Source organism: Panthera uncia, chromosome F1 (genome assembly GCF_023721935.1).
Source record: "Panthera uncia isolate 11264 chromosome F1, Puncia_PCG_1.0, whole genome shotgun sequence".
Classification (NCBI taxonomy): Eukaryota; Metazoa; Chordata; class Mammalia; order Carnivora; family Felidae; genus Panthera; species Panthera uncia.
In genome coordinates, this window is record NC_064813.1 from 8,469,803 (window position 1) to 8,487,481 (window position 17,679).

Sequence of the window (17,679 nt, forward strand, 5' to 3'; positions counted from 1 at the left end):
GAAAGATCCAGAAGGCCAACACAGTATTTTGAAAGAGGAGAACAGAGTTGAAGGTCTGACACCTTACTATAAAGGCACAGTGATCAAGGCAATGTGGTATTGGTGAAAGAATAGACAAATAGATCAATGGAACAGAACAAGGATGCCAGAAATAGATCCACTAAAATATAGTTGACTGATCTTTGACAAAGAAGCAAAGGCAAGGCAATGGAACAAAGATAGTACTTTAAAAAAAATTTTTTTTTAGATCTGTTTACTTTTTGAGAGACATAGAGAAACAGAGCACAAGTTGGGGAGGGGCAGAGAGAGAAGGAGACACAGAATCCGAAGCAGGCTCCAGGCTCCGGCTGTCAGCACAGAGCCTGATGTGGGGCTCAAACTCACAAACCGAGATCATGACCTGAGCCGAAGTTGGACACTGGACTGACTGAGCCACCCAGGCGCCCCAAGATAGTCCTTTAAACAAAAAAATAGTGGTAGAGAAACTGGATATCCACCTGCAAAAAAATAATAATAATAAATCTAGACACAGACCTTATACTATTCACAAAAATTAACTCAAAATGGATCATAGACCTTAAAAGCAAAATTCAAAATTATAAAAATTCCAGAAGATAACATAGGAGAAAACTTTTGGTCCAAAAGTTGACTTTTGGTATGGCAAGAACTTTTTAGATAACAACACCAAAACCACAATCCATTAAAGATATCGTTGATAACCTGGGCATTATTAAAATTAAAGACTTATATTCTGTGAAAGACAATGTCAAGAGAATGAAAAGATAAGCTATAGCCTAGAAGGAAATATTTGCAGAAGGCGCATCTGATAAAGGACTGTTAGCCAAAATATACAAATAATTCTTGAAACTCAACAATAAGAAAACAACTTGATTAAAACCTGAGCCAAGGTTTAAAGGTTTATTAAAAGGTTTATTAAATCCAATGTTTATTAAAACCAGATTCCCCCCCCAAAGGAAGATATACAAATGGCAAATAAGCACATGAAAAGATGTTCTACATCATATGTCATCAAAAAATGCAAATTTAAACATTTTACCACCATACACCTGTTAGAACTGCCCAAATCCAGAACAGTGACAATACGAAATGCCGTTGAGGATGAAGAGCAACAGAAAATCTCATTCACTGCTTGTGGAAATGCAAAACGGTACAGCCACTTTGGAAGACAGGTTGGTGATGTCTTATAAAACCAAACAAACATGCTCTGAACCCTACAATTGCACTCCTCAGTATATATTCAAAGGAATTGTAAACACAAAGCTTGCACACAGATCAGCTTCATTCATAGTTGTCAAACCTTGGAACTTGTCCTTCACCTTAGTCAGCTCGGGCTTAGTCACTATAGACCGGATAGCTTGTAAACAACAGAAATTTATTTTCCACCGTTCTGGAGACTGGAAGTCCAAGATCAGGATGCCAGCATGGTTGGCTAAGAGCCCTCATCCAGCCCACAGACTGCGTACTTTTTGTATCTTCATGTGGCAGAGAGAGGTTTAGGGACCTTTACTGAGGTATAATTGACAAATAAAAATTGCACATATTTAAGGTATACGGTTTGATCTTTTGATATGTGTATACATTGTGAAAATGAATATTACAATCAATCTAATTGATTTATCTATCCCTTCACATAGTTACCGTTATTTGTTGTGAGAACACTTAAAGTTATACTCTTGTAGCCAATTTCAGGTATACCGTACAATACCAGTAATTATAGTCACAGGTTATACACTAGCTCTACAGAATTTATTCATAGTGTATAACTGACACTTTGTACCTTTTAGCCAACATGTTTCCATTCCACCTCCACCCTCTACCCTCTCGTCCCTAGCCACTACAATTCCATTCTCTGCTTTTATGAACTCAAGATCCCACATATAAGTGAGGTCATGCAATATTTGTCTTTTTTTGTATCTGGCTTATTTCACATAATGTTCTCCATCTGTGTCATTGCAAATAGCAGGGTTTCCTTCTTTTTTAAGGCTGAATACTATCACACCTATTGTTTATCCATCTATCTGGCCCTTTGCCCATATTTTTTCTCTATTGAGTTGTAGGAATTTCTTATATATCTTGGATATTAACCCCTTATAAGATAGTTTGTAAATATTTTCTCCCAATTCATAGGTTCTGTGTTCATTTTGTTCATTATTTACCCTGCTATTCAGATGCTTTTTAGTTTGATATATTTCCACTTATTATTTTATTTTTGTTTTTGTTACCTGAGCTTTTGATAACATACCTAGAAAATTGTTGCCAAGGCCAATGTCAAGGATCTTCTTTATGTTTTATTTTTATGGTTTCAGTTCTTAAATTCAAATATCTAATCCATTTTGAGTTGATTTTTGTGTATGGTGTAATATAGGGGTCTAATTTCATTCTTTTGAATGCGACTATCTAGTTCCCCAAGCAACATTCACTGAGTTGACTATCCTTCCCCATTGCATATTCTAGGCACCCTCAAGCAATGCAAAGTGCTAAGAAATGAGTTATCAAACCATGAAAAGACATGAAAGAAATTCAAATGCATATTACTAACTGTAGAAGTCAAACTGAAAAGCTTACATACTGTATGATTCAAATTATGCAACATTTTAGAACCAGCAAAACTATGGACACCATAAAGAGATCATTAGTTGATGGAGGTTAGAGAGAGTGAGATGAATAGTGGAATATAGACGATTTTCAAGGCAATGAAACTACTTTGCATGATACAATATGGTGGATACATGTCGTTATAAATTTGTCTAAACCCATAGAATGTAGAACACTAAGTGAACTCTAATATAAACTAGGGACTTTGGGTGATAATGATGTGTTAATGCACCTTCATCAACTGTAACAAATGTAGGACTCTGGTAGGGTTTGGTACTGGGAAAGGTTATGCATGTATGAGGACAGGAGGTATACAGGAAATCTCTGTACCTTCTGCTTAAGTTTATGTGAACTAGAAAATAAAGTCTATTTTTAAAAAGTTTAATTAAAAAATAAAATTACCAAAATGTAGTTGTGGACCACGTATAATTACTTTTCAACTCTGAATATATTAACTTTATTGACCAAATGAGGCAAAGTAGAAGTGCTTAAATATAAATATCATCAACAGGATACATGTATTTATCTCAGTAGTACCATTATTATTTATCAAAATGAAGAGTTTCCAGTTTAAAAGGTACTGTTCAAAATTACTACCTTTTTACTCTATTTAACAATTGTTATTAAAATTCTGATTATTTACAAGATATTGTTAATCCAAAGAAATCAAATACCTCTTAATTTCATAGCATTGAAAATATACGCTTGTTTGGTTAGCAATAACAGCTAAAGAATTCCAATAACTACCTCAAAATACAGGAAGATTCCATAGAATATAGGAATACTATATTCTGAGTTTGGTCTTTGGGAAATTAGTTTCAAATCTTGACTAGTAGTTTTTGAGGCTCTCCCAGGTGCCGTGCTCAAGTACTGGAGGATTCTACTCTAGCGATACATGTTTAGATGCTATATGTTCAACGTGGTATGTTGTAATGGAAGAATGGACACGGTGCTATGAGATCCCAGGGCAGGAACAGGTGCAACAGGAGGTGAAGGAGATAATAACCAAGACAACTTCCAAGAGAAAGTGATACTTGGGCTGTGTCTTAAATGGAGGAAGTTATTCCAACCAGAATATACAGTGTCTGTAAAAGCATAGAGTGTAAAGTATCATGCTATTTATGGTCAAAGAAGTTCAAATTGATGCTGTTAAGTTGTAATATCCAGAAGATGGAAGGGTGGGATCTGAGGCTGAGAGGTAGAGAGGAGGCATGCCATGGAAGACCTTGTATGCCATTCAAGTCTTCAGATTCCAGATGCCAATGAAAAGATCATTGCAAACTTTTCATTAGGAGAGAGGCATATTTAGATATACATTTGGGATGGTTCATTCTTATTTTGGTTCTGGGTATTTTCATTTGGTATATTTCTGAGAATTTACTATTAAAAGCTGAAGTAGAGATTTTAATGGAAACTTATGTGAAATACCTACCATATTATGCACCCAAAACTCAGTAAATGTTAGTTTGCTCTAACTTCCTATTGCAGCTGTAGACTTGACTGGAGGAAATTTTTATTTATCAATAAATACATATTTTCTTCATCTCATAGTTCCTCACAGAGACAATGAGACATAGCCTGTGTTTAGTTTTAAACAGATTAAGTGTTGAGGACAGGAATGGTCTACAATCTTTTCTTTATGCCTAGTGGCTAGCATATAGAATTGGTAAATTCCAATGATTAGCTAACTCATAGTTATTTTATTTGCACATTAACTCATATTTTATTTGCACATCTTCTACTTTTATTAATTATTTCATTTCTTGTGGGTCTGAAGAACCGTAAAAACAAAAATAAAATAAAATAAAATTGTAAAAATGGTTCTTCAAAAGGATCCTCTCTCCCTATCGTGAGGCAACATTATGGCAAACTCATCCTTCTCTTGATTTTTCACAGTGTTGTGTATCACAACAAAGACTAAAGCAAGGAACCATTTTCCCCTTCACTTGCCTAATTCCACAACATTTCGTGTATTCTTGCCATCTTATACAAGAGACAAGTGGTGTTGCTGAGCAGACAATTTGGGAAAAAAAAAAAAGCTTCTCTGGTTGGTCAGTAATCATTTTGAGTTCTGGGAGAGGGTGGGAAACTGTCCTTAGGGTCATCTTGATATTCTCATATCCTTTGATTATTGCCATCTTTGCTGCTTTGCTGTTTTTACTTTCTAACTTTACAGCTTCTTAGGCTTTGAAGAGTCACAAAGTCCTTGTTTTGTGTCTGAAGAACTCTTTTTATGGTTTATGGAACTTACATAACAAAGTTTAAAAAGTGCAGATAAACTGTCATGATCTTGATTAAACATCGGCTTGAAAACCAATCCAGGAACTCTACCCCAGGCAAAGAGCCTATTTACTTTCCTGAAAGAGAAATATTGAAAAGGAGTATTTGGGCTTCTTCCACTGATTAAGAGCTAAAATTTTCATTAATGGCTTTAGCAGAAATTACAAAATGAGTATTTTCGTAAACGATACAAATCAAAAGTGTAACATTTTGGTTGCTTTACAAAGTCCTCATATATACGTGCAAAAGTTTCACAATATTTTTCTCTTTGTGAGCCTCCCATCAGCTTCAGTAGCAGATAGCTATAGCTGACACTTATAGCTGAGAGAGTGTGCTCTAATCAGTAGAGGGAACATGGGTGTAATGGAAGTAATGCAGGTGTAGGGCAGGACTTGGCTCAGGTCTTGTCACTCTGCAGCAGAGCCAGAATTGGGGAAGCCCCTTCCAGTCAGTTCCATAGCCTGGGTGAGGAAATAATACTGATGTCTAAATGTCTTACTTTGTTTTGCTTTAATTGTGGGTGGAGTGGTAAAGAGATAGCCTTTAAATGGGACAAGTATCACTGTGAAAGGTGATTATGGTGGCTGAACACTATATGCCAATCTAATATTCTTTGCATGATGGATGCCATCTTTTTGTAAACTTTCTTAGAGAATGATCTGGAGAGGGAACCTTGTGGTCATTTCATCCATTCTTTCAACATTTACTGATCATCTTTTACATGTGAGGCACTGGTTTGGGTGTTTGGGATCCAAAGACGAATACACCCCCCCCTGCAGGAGGAGTGGGTAGAGTAGGTTTCCTGGAATCGTTAACGTGTGACCTGAACTTTAATGGGCTGAGTTGAAATTGGCCAAAGGAAAAAGAGATGGAAATGGAATAGCACCATCAAAGTCATGGAAGTAAGAAACAGTACAGCATGTGAGCAACTATGAGCAGTGTATGAGGAACGGTCTTAACTTGTTTTCATTTCGAGTCATAGATTACTGGGATTACACAATAATAAAACCTGTACTGTTTCTGCTAAGTACAGGGAACACATAATTTTGTAACTCTAAAGGTTACAAGAGTAACCTCTAAGAATTCAAAGCAATAATAGGTACTGCTCAGGGCTAAAGTTTCTGGTAGTTATAGTCATAGAGGTATTTTTTTTTATTTCTTGGGGTTTAAGATATTGTTGCGTCTCTTAGCTAGTTTCACATTATAGCTATTCAATAGCTCTTTGCCATCTTTTAAAGAAAAGAAAAACAACGAGAAAACAATTCTTCATGTTACTGTAAGGCACTGTGAATAAAGATGCATGCATGCTAAAATACTCTGGATATGTACATTATACATATCTGTTCATTTATTCATTAAACATAAGGCTGAGACACATTGCTAGAAATGTGCCATTCTTTCTACACCCCTCCTGGCTGTAATGCACCCTTTTAAGTTTGAATTGTAGGTCTCAATATGACTGTGATACCACATTTCTCTTTCAGTTTTCTTTTTCCATCATGATGCTGGATTTTTTTTTTTCTCTCTGTGTCCTACCTTTCTCTTGGAGTTAAGATCTTGCTGTCATAGATGCAGAATAGGTGAATATGGTGAGTTTGGGTATACATTTAACAATAAAGTAATTCATAACGTTCCACTTAAAGCCATAAATATATTGAGGTGACCACACAACAATAAAACCACTATAGCATCTGCTAAGTGATATTGACAAGTGGTGCAATCATCCCTTTCAGAGCTGAGCAGAGAATATGACCATAATAGAAGTACTCAAATCTAGGCTAGGAAAGAAAGTTTCCTGTTTCCTGAATTAAATGTAGTTTCAAATTAGGCTTTTTTGTATTTCTTTCTGCTCAGACAAAAAAGAAGAAAACTTAAAAAAACTCCTTCTAAAAGCATTTTTAAATCATTTTTTACACTAAGAGAAAATTATAGTCTTGGAACCAATGTTTGGCTCTCTTAGAAAAGATGGAAAAAGTCCAGTGGCTGCTCACATATGTTCCCCAAGTAGATGCTCAAATGTGGAAAATGAGCAAGTTACCTGGAGATAGCACATAAGATTTGAATACCTGGAATTCTACATTTGTCAAGTATTAATACATACATATTTGAAAAACTGAGTCCTCCTCTTTTTTAAAGGGGTGACCATGCCTCAACCTTAGGTTGTAAGGCTGAACATAGCTCTCTGAAATACCTGTGTTCTCGTGAGTGGTTTCCCCTCCTCCCTTACCTCAGAGCTGCTTTAGGATCTAGGTGAATCCATGTTATCACATGTATTGAAATCAATGGCAGGTGTAAACAAAACAGACATAGAAGACTATACGTTAGATTCAACATGTGAAGTCTTTTTAAAAATGCATGCATATGGAAATCAATGTTGAGTATGAGTGTTTTTATAACTTTTAGGATATTGTTCTCAAATTTGATAATCAAGTGTATTTATTTTATTTTTAAAGTTTTTTGAAGTAATCTCTGCACCCAATATGAGGCTTGAACTCATAGCCCCAAGATCAAGAGTTGCATGCTCTACTGACTGAGCTGGCTAGGCTCCCCCAAATTTACTTTGAAGATAGCTTTGAGCTATTTTGCATCAAGCAGTAATGATTATTTAGCCATTGTTAATGTCAGTCATGTGTACGTATACACATCTGAGACGCAACTGAGGCCAGTCCCCGAGAGCAGTAGAAGTAGAATCTCAGCTCACATGAAAGTTCATTCATGTAGTCCTGACGCAGCTTACTATGTAGACAAAACTATTTTCATACATATTTTTTGCTGTTTTATGTATAAATAAATGATGCTGAAAGCCAAATTTAAATAGAAATTAATATTTCAGGTAGATCAAGTCTTCTTCCTGAATCTCCCATTTCTGCTCATATTTTCACCATCCTTTTCATCCACAATGCTCCTGTACTGGAAACCTTGAGTTCTCTCCGTTCTTCCACTGGCCACCTCCATACCAAATTAGTCACAAAGTCCAGAAGCAAGCCTCTAATTTTGCTTTAACCCACTTGTACACTGAACTAGTTCAGTACTTTTTCTTTCAACCCTGGATCTCAACCAGTAGAAATGTTGGCTGCCCTGCTTTCTTTTTGACTGGCCCAAGGCACTTCCTATGTATTGCCAATCAAATTCCTTAAACTTGTTTTGATAAGGTTATTCTTCTGCTCAAAACAAAACACAACAAACATACCGTGTCTCCCTTTCTCTGCCTGATTTATGGGGAAAAAATCCAAATTCTTTAGCCTGGAGTTCAAGATCTGCTGAATACACTGTGAATACTTTTATTATTGTATTTAAAAGAATACACATACTTTTATTGTGTCAAGTTCCTGTTTTTCCCAGCATGGAGTATATAGAAAGAATACACCAAATAGTTTTTGCTGGCTATTTTTCCCTTTTTAACTTTGACATAGGCCTCCAGCAACTGAGTTTTGTCTATCATATATCAAAATCTAGCTCAAACATTACATTTTCTGCAGACCATCCCACATTCCTTCTTTAGGAAGTAAAAACACATATTTAATAATTTTTTTTATTCATCCTACATTATTAACCACTTGCTATGTTCTGAATATAGAAACATGAATATGGTACCCCACTTAAAGGTACTTCCTTGAGGGCATTATTCAAATAAACAGCTGTAACATTGTGTGATCTATTCTACAATACAATTCTACACAGGTACCAGTGAATTCCAATGGAGGTTGTTGTAAAGTCAGTGGACAAAAGTGAGGGTTAAGGAAAGTTCTATTGTAAATGAGTCTTGTGTGTCTTGAAAATAGTGGTAAGACATTTCAGTCAAAGGGAATAGTACTATAAAGACACGGAGACTTGAAACATACAGGAGTGTTTAAAAGCTAACAACAAATTTGGTTTAGCTTGAGAGTAGATATAAAGGACCATCTTATAAAATATTGGTTATGCCATGCTCAGAATTGTGCTTCACACATAGTGGGCATTTTTTTGCAACAACATAGATGGAGCTGGAGTGTATTATGCTAAGCAAAATAAGTCAGAGAAAGACAAATACTATATGATTTCACACATATGTGGAATTAAAGAAACAGATGAACATATGGAGGGAAGAAGGAACAAAGAGAGAAGGAAACAAACTATATGAGATTCTTAACAATAGAGAACAAACTGAGGGCCGATGGAGGGAGGTGTGTGGGGATGGGCTAGATGGGTGATGGGTAATAAGGAGGGCACTTGTGATGAGCACTGGGTGTTGTATGTAAGTGATGAATCACTGAACTCTACTCCTGAAACCAGTATTGCACTATATGTTAACTAACTAGAATTTGAATAAAAATTTGAAAAAAAAGGAAAAAATAAACATAGTGGGCATTCAATAAGCATTTATTCAATGAACAGATGAATGAATCATTTTATCCAGTACAGGCATATTAAACCTTTGTGCCTAAATATTTAGTATTAACTAATTTACTAGTATTCACCTGGGCTCATTGAAAACAAACTATGTATTCACATTCTGTTTTCAGTACTCCATATGTGGTTGATCTTTAATGTTATTGTAACAATTAGAAACACTCAGTCTTGCCATTTGAGTGTGGATGGACTTCTATGGGGGTATTACACTAAGTGAAATAAGTCAAACAGAGGAATACAAATGCCATATGATTTCATGTTAGATGTGAATTTTAACACAAAGCAGAAACAGACTCAGAGAAATACATACAGAGCACAAATTAGTGGTTGCCAGAGGAGAGAGGGGAGGCGGTATGGGCAAAATGGGTGAAGGGTAGTAGGAGGTAAAGACTTCCAGTTACACAGTAAATAAGTCATGGGGATGAAAAGTATTGCATTGGGAATAGAGTCAATGGTATTGTAATAGTGTTATAGGCTGACAGATGATAGCTATGCTTGCCGTGAGCACACCATGATGTGTGGACTTGTTGAGTCGCTATGTTGTACTCCTGAAACTAATGTAACATTCTGTGTCAACTATACTTTAATAAATATATATATATATATATATATATATATATATATAAACTAAAAACATAAACTAAAAAGATAAACATTCTTACTAACGTAAGTGACAAAAGTTGCAAGTTCTTAGAGTTAACATATATAAACAAATGATCACAAATATTTGTGTTTTTCTTTTTCTAGGGTCAGACATTGTTCAATGGTTAATAAAGAACCTAACTATAGAAGATCCAGGTAAATAAATCATTTTCCCATTGATAGAATTATTTGCTTTGTGGTTTTAAGAAATATGTTTTTCTCAGGGCTAATATGACAAGCAAGCCAATCTGAAAAATTATAATTACATCTAAACTATGCTTTTAGCATTTATACAAATTTTATGGCAATCAACATATATTTAACTAAAATTTATTTAGTGTATTTTAACAATTTTTCACATATTTAATGTTCCATTTCATAAAATTTGATTCAGATGATTGGCAATTGCAGAATGGGTAATCTGTATACATGTTCATAATTGATTGTAGATATAATATATGTGATTATATTATATATGACTATGAAGTAATGAAATTGCCCTTCATAAAACACATAAAGGTAAATTTCATTAACTTATAATCTTTCCTTAACTTCATTTTTGCATGAGGTTGAAGACAATGTTATTTGTAATTTTGATTCTTTGATCATGCCTACATGATTTTTTAGTGCTCTTATTTAAGTCATGGAGCCATTTACTGTGGTGGACATTATGTCTGTTCTGGAGCACTGAGCTTATTTCCACAGTTTGGGAACAGTTTCTACCAGCTCACATTGTGCATTGCCTAGAACAAATTCTTCATATGGAAGGCATTTAATGGCTTTTTTAAAATGTCATGTAAGAGCTTTCACATGCAGTAAACAGTTTACATCCCTAAAGTGAAAAATAAGATGTATTTTGTTTAGAGAGGATGCTGAGAAATCAAACAAAAAACTTACAGAAATTGGTATTACAGTGACTGAGAATGACTTGGTAGGGAAAGAGGGCAATACACCAACCACACAATAAACTGTCACATCCATTAGAAAAGAGTTCAGCACGTCTTTTGCTGCTGCCTCTGTTGGTTACCACCTTAGAATGGTTTAGAAATAACAGTACATTGAAAGGCAAAGTTTGTATTTTTCCTTCTTTTGAGCTAACTTTATAAAGCCATGTTATCAGAAACTGTAGGTGTAATTTCATACATAAATGCCTGTGCACACCCCCTGCTCATCTGGCACGTGAGCTTTTAGAATACCTATCCTAGTAGGTTAAAAAGGATTAAAACAATTAAAGTTGAAGCACCTATGGCCAGCATCATATTGTTACTAAGTGAAAAGAGGAGATAGTTACTGGCATAGGGAGCCACAGTCTTATCAAATTTACATTTTAGCCTCATGTCAGTCTGACTTTACAAACTGTAGCACCAGACCAAAGCCCCATTTGGCACAGTCACTGAAAACCAAGAAACTACTGATTTACGAGAAACATTATTGCTCAAAGGGTGAAGTGGATTCAAGAATATTTCTTGTAAGCTAAGACCAAAAGTGCACTTTGGTAATAGTCTAAGAAGCAGGAAACAGGTACAGATATGATAAGCCAGTAGGAAACAATCATTGTTTATAATTTACACATGATATATAATTTTAGCTATAATATGTCTGAAAACTGATTTTATTTGGCTGCTCAACAGTTTAAGGAAATTGTAAAGCTTCATTAGAAGGTACATGGGAAAGATAAATTCAATCATATCCAGGAAGGAACATATATGTTCTTTAGTCATATTTATGACTGCCCAAAAAAACAGTTTTTGATTGGCTGATTGGTTTGAATGAACTAGTTTAACCTCTGCAGAGTAAAAGGCTAGATTTTAAGAAGAGTGAGAAGCATTGATGACTGCTCTGAAGATATAACAGATGTGCACACAGAAATGAATCAATCTGGCAGCATGATTCTGATTAAATATGGTCAAGAACGTAACTGACATCATGAAACTCACTCTGATGGATGCAGATATGAAATTAATCGTAGTATTTTGGAATTGCTCATAAAGAGAGACTAAATAATTGTTATAATAAAAGGTCTAATTTTAACCGTACAAATTTTCTGAACATTTCAAAAGAAGACAGGAACTTCTTTCAGGCTTCTATCTCATTGTGAAGTGGTTGTTTGAAGACCTCTAGGATTGTTGGAAGTTCTAGATGTCAATCATTTTTGAAAGGATTTTGTGGCAAGTTGGAAGAAGACACCAGTTCCTGGGGAAAGGAGCAGGTTCTGATGCCCATCTGGGGACAAGGGGCGAGAGTTGCACCGTCTTAGGAGGCTGTTGCAATCTAATCCAATAGATTAGTCTAATAGTATATTAGACTTTGGAGTCATGTGTTTTGGCACCCTTCCCTAATTTTTAATACTGGATGCAGGTTTCTGTTTGTGTGATTTGTTGTTGTTGATGAGTTAATAGTTATAAAGTTAGCTTATGTTTTTGTGGTGTGAAGAGTTAATAATTTTATTAATACCTTTCAACTCTATTGCTGAGAACATAGAATGTGTATGAAAACACAAAGCCCAGAATAAGTTGCATTAGTCTCAGAGTTAGAGTCTAGCTGATAAAATAAAGTGGTACTTTGGTTTCATAGAGAGGAAATTGATGCACATCAACTGTTGGATGGGGGCAGGAGAGTAAGAGGAGGAATTTAGCCCTTGGTGGATCTCTGTCTATATCGGCACCTACTGGGAGGCATAATGTCCACCACCAGTGTCTTCAGTTGGTGGTCCACTCCATTGCTTCTATGTGATTTCATGTTCACATTGACAGGACCTCTTCCTGGCTGTCTATAATCTTTGCTTCTACCAAGCTTAGATTGGGGGCACACCAAGTGATGTTGCTTCACACTGGGAAAGTACGCTGTGCTTCCCAAGACCCTATGGTACTTTTCTATTTTACTTTTGGTTGTACAACAATATTCTGCTTCTCTCCTATCATTCTGAGGTATGGGATTCTTTAAGGATGTCCAAACCCTTTATGCCTGGACATACACACAGTCCTTGCAGTATGATCCTTCTGGATTACTAGGTCTCTATTTGGGAAACAAGTATATAATACCTTTTGCTTGTTTTTCTCATTGCTTGAAACAGTATTCTATCATATCAAATAGATTTTGCTGTGTAAACTCAATGGCTTAAAATAAACAACCATTTTATTTAGTTTATAATTCTGTGGATTGGCTCGTCACATTTTCTGGGGGTTTGTTTGGCTGATTTCTGGTGGGCTTTCTTCTTCTGGATTGTAGCCAGGTGGTTGGGTGGATGATCTAGGATTTTTTGGTGTATTCGATACTGGGTAGGTTGTCAGCTAGGTGAATCTCATTCTCTCATCCTTTGGCCGGCTGGCACTGGTGTCTTACTATAGTGGCTTGTACTTAAGTCACATTTTCTATAGTTTCATCTGCCAAGGCAAGTACCATGGTAAAGTCCAGAACCAGTGTAGGGAAGGACTATCCAACAGCATAGATACAGAGGTATGTGAACAAATTTGGGCCATTACTGCAAAAGTCTTCCACATCTGTATTTCTTCTGCTTTTCAGATATGCCTTTCTGTGATATGTATTATTATATTTTGGCTTCTGTTTGCAAAATTTATCCTCCAGAACCTATTCATCATTTGTTAGTAAATATGCTTTGTGTCTAGTATCAATCATGTCATTAATTATGGATGATATTTTGAGAAAATTTATCAAAAGACAAAGCTTCAATGAAGTTTACATCCTTCACAAAATGACTGGCAGATATTAATAACTTCTTGACATCACTCTGCTCATTTGTAATCTTTGCTGCCTCTCACTGGAAGAATCACCCTTGCCAAGCTCTTGAAGTGATGCTGACCAAGGTGAGGAGTACTTTAAGATCCTCAGTCCAATGAGTAGCCAAAATCTGAAATGAGCCTCACTATGACTACTAGATATTAAAGAATATTAAGTACATTCTCTGTGTTCCCTTAATGGTACCCTGCTTGCCCCACTTTTCTCTTTCTCTCCATCCACCCATGCTTCTTCAGATCTCAGTATTCCTTGAGACACTACCTGACATACTCATACCTGACTCATACAAAATGAGTCATAGGCTCTGAAGACATACTTGAGCTCAAGTCTTGATTCAAGTACTTACTGGCTGTAAGCATGGGCAAGGTAGTTAATCTCTCTCTCTTTTTATTCTTCTTCAGCAAAATGCTTTTAATACGGTGTTTTGTGAAGCTTAAATGAGTCAACATTCTAGTGTGCCCAAATCTTGATTTTATTTTTAAATAGGCCAGATTCCTTTAAAACTCTGAACATTTGCAGGCATATTTAGCTAACTTGGATTCTTTAAAATGCATGCAATTTTTATACTAGCCTTCAAACACAACCTATTCATTCTATGAAGACTCTATAATTCGGCTCCCAATTGAATTTCTTTACCATGAATTATTTACACTTGCTGCTACTCAATTTATTGATTAATTTTATCTTTTATTTTTTATTTTACATGTTAGCCTTATTGCTTTAGTCAAATCTAAAAAAAATCTTAATGGCAGAAGACATACATCCTCTCCAGTCATCGACTGAAGTGTCAAGATCAGTTATCAATAATCGCTTGATTTTTACTAATGGGAATCCACTGAAGTGACATTAAGTTTTTGATAACCAGTGATTCAGTTTGTGTTCCCCTAAATAGATGAGGAAAAGTGAAGAGAAAGAAATTTCAAATGAATTTTTCTTTATCTAAACCAAACCCAATTTGAAAGAAGTGGTTTAAAATGCAGATAGAAGAGTGAGATTAAGAACAAATAGAGATTTATCCAGGATAAAAACTGAATGTTGAATACTTGTAAAATTTCTTCTTCTAAAGGTATTATCTATTGTAAAAATATCTGGAAAATTGAGATTCAGATAAGTCAACCAGATATTTTGCTTACACATCATTCAACTGGATCAAATATCTTGTTCACTGAATTAATTAAATCAACCCATTATGCTCACCATTAGAGTCCGTCATCTACCTCCCAATTCTCTACAAGTCCTCTAGACAAAATGATCCAAATTCTGTTAATGAATATAATAAAACTGTGTTACAAGTAGCCTTCATATCCTGTGGATTTGGTTGGCCTTCCAGAGAAATCAGCTCAAGGAACATGAGGGTATATCAGAATTGAGAACGTATAGAATGTCTCTGTTATCCTTGATAATATTTTGTACTTGCAAAGCATTTCATGCTATTCTAAATAATTTAAAACAGATCGTTTTACTTGAATACTACAACAATAGTATGAAGTAGCCATGCAGACATAAGATATATTCATTTTACAATTGGAAAGTCAACTGAGAAAAACATGAATGTCCGAAATCACACAAAAACCTGTTCAAAGAAACAGAACTTTGATCTCCAAATCTCTACCCTGTGTGTCTTCTCCTTTTGGCACAATTATTTCAGGCTTAGATTCTGCTTTTCCTTACATGGTTAGCAACCATGAGAGGTGCATGAATCCAGCTGATCAGATGGTCCCTTACATAGTGTCTTTTGGGATACAGTAATTGATTTTCTTAGATTTGGTGTTATATTTAGCTAATGCATCCTGGGTATACCCTTTGTTAAAGCTATTTTCTACATATTCCAATGCATATATCTTACATTCAAAATAAAGAGAAATCTTTTCTTTTTTTTTTTAATTTTTAAATGTTTATTTTTGTGAGAGAGACAGATGTGAGTGAAGGGGGAGAGAGAGAGAGAAGGAGACACAGAATCTGAAGCAGGATCCAGGCTCCGAACTGCCTGCACAGAGCCTGATGTAGGGCTTGAACTCATGAACTGTGAGATAATGACCTGAGCCAAGTCAGATGCTTAACCGACTAAGCCACCCAGGCACCCCAAATCAAAAAGAAATCTTTTCTGTGTGCTCTTCATATTGCTTCAAACAACAATCTTACTTGGGTGGCAGGAGAATAGAGACATTTAAAACACTCTTTCAAATTATATCAAGACCCTCTTGTAAAAAAAAAAAAAAACCTTATAAAATACATATTTTATTGTCCATTCTGTAAGCTATCATGTCAATATGAAAGAAATAAAGTGACTCCCTTATTATTTATTGTTCCAATACTAGTGAACCATTTTAGGAAAACATTCTGAGTTTTTAAGGCATCATTTAACCTTCTGGTGATAACATGCAAGAAATCATAAATCAGAGCCATCTCATACACCTCTAACAAGATTGATTAGTTTGACTTAGTTCAAGGTAGTAGACATAACCCAAGTATACATATTTCAAATATGCACTTTCTGTTTTAAATAACGCCTAAAGAGACGTGAATAAATGCCTCATATCTTTGGGCACTTGCTCCCAACCCATGTGTCTGCTACTACAGCCAAACCTTCAGAGTTAACTACATGAGGGAAACTATTTGTCGTTCTAATTGTTTTCACATGAGATGAGCAGGAGCCATGGTTTTCTTCATGTATTCTTTTCAGTGTGTTACTAGCTTTTCCTCGGAAGAAAACAGTAATTCCTTTTTGCGTATATTCTATTACCACCCCACCTTTAAAAAAGTATGGTATCCTGTACATTTCATATCATCAGGAAAGTCTCTCTTGGTGCCCATTGCCCCTTGGGAATACTCTACAAATGCAGAAAGTGAAAAAGTCTGCAGATGTTTGCTGCATGATGTCTCCCATTCAAAGTAATCAGTACCAACAAGTAAAGCCCAATCACATCCAGCCTGTTGAGGCCAACTGTCTCATTTAACTTATTACTTAACAATATCACTTTTTCCATGTATGTATGTATGCATGTTCTGCATTTGCATTTAAAAATGCACTTTATAATGGAACAAGTGACTGCTATTGTCATTTGACGAATGTATCTCTGCAGTTGCCCTACGTAATTAAAACTTAAAATCCAAAATATACTGAAAGGTCTTCATAAAGTCGATGAATAGAAGTTTTCATTACCAAAATAGAAGTCATTATTCCCAGTATATCTGCTATGGTTTCTGCCACCAAGAGGGCTTTTTTTTTTTCCTGTTGATAGAAGCCTTTTCTGGTTTGGGCTTCTGGCTGCCTTCATATCCCCCTCCATCACTATATTGCAATAACAATGGAAAATAATTATACTACATTAACATTAATTAATTGGGTGCCTTCAGGTACCATGCTGGATGTTTCCTTCCTATTTAGTTCTTGGAAATAGGGAAGAGACAAGAGAACTCAGGTGTACTGAACACCAACAATGTGCAAACACCATGTTGAGAACTTGATATGTGTTATTCAGCCTTAAAGAAAAAAGAGAAAGAAACTTCATGAAGTACATGGTATATCAGAAATCTAAGTCTCAGATCATGAAGCTACTAAAAGATAGAACCAATACTCAAACCAGATACATTTGATATCAAAACATTAACATTTTCAGATCCAGAGAAGGAGTATCAAGTTTATTTTATAGATGAGGTCTCTAAGGCTTGGAGAAGAGCTGAGATGGGGAGCTAGGATTCATACCTGATGGATATAAGACATGATATCCACACTGCACATTTGTTAGAGATTCAGCAGATGCCATCTGGTTATGCCATTTTCCTATTTTGGTTTGTACTGGCCAGCACACGCACCTGTAAATGCCAGTCCCAGGGTTTTATGATCTTTCCCATTTTTACTTGATTGGCAGATTTTTTTTTTTTATAGATTACTTATTAGAGTTGCCAACAGTTAAGGAAAATACTAAAAACAGCTGGGAATCTAATTAGAATTGCTGTCCTTTTGCTTGTAAAATTTGAGCAAGCATAATGATA

General features: G+C 35.5%; 1 protein-coding gene across 3 annotated transcripts in view; it reads left to right on the forward strand.

Moving 5' to 3' along the window:
• Positions 1-17,679, forward strand: part of RGS7 (regulator of G protein signaling 7) — a 511,512-nt gene that overhangs the window by 336,376 nt on the left and 157,457 nt on the right. For all 3 annotated transcript variants that reach the window (XM_049635135.1, XM_049635136.1, XM_049635137.1), the window contains one exon: positions 10,033-10,083. In XM_049635135.1, coding sequence (XP_049491092.1) covers positions 10,033-10,083 — 51 coding nt within the window. The remainder of the gene's footprint in view (positions 1-10,032; positions 10,084-17,679) is intronic.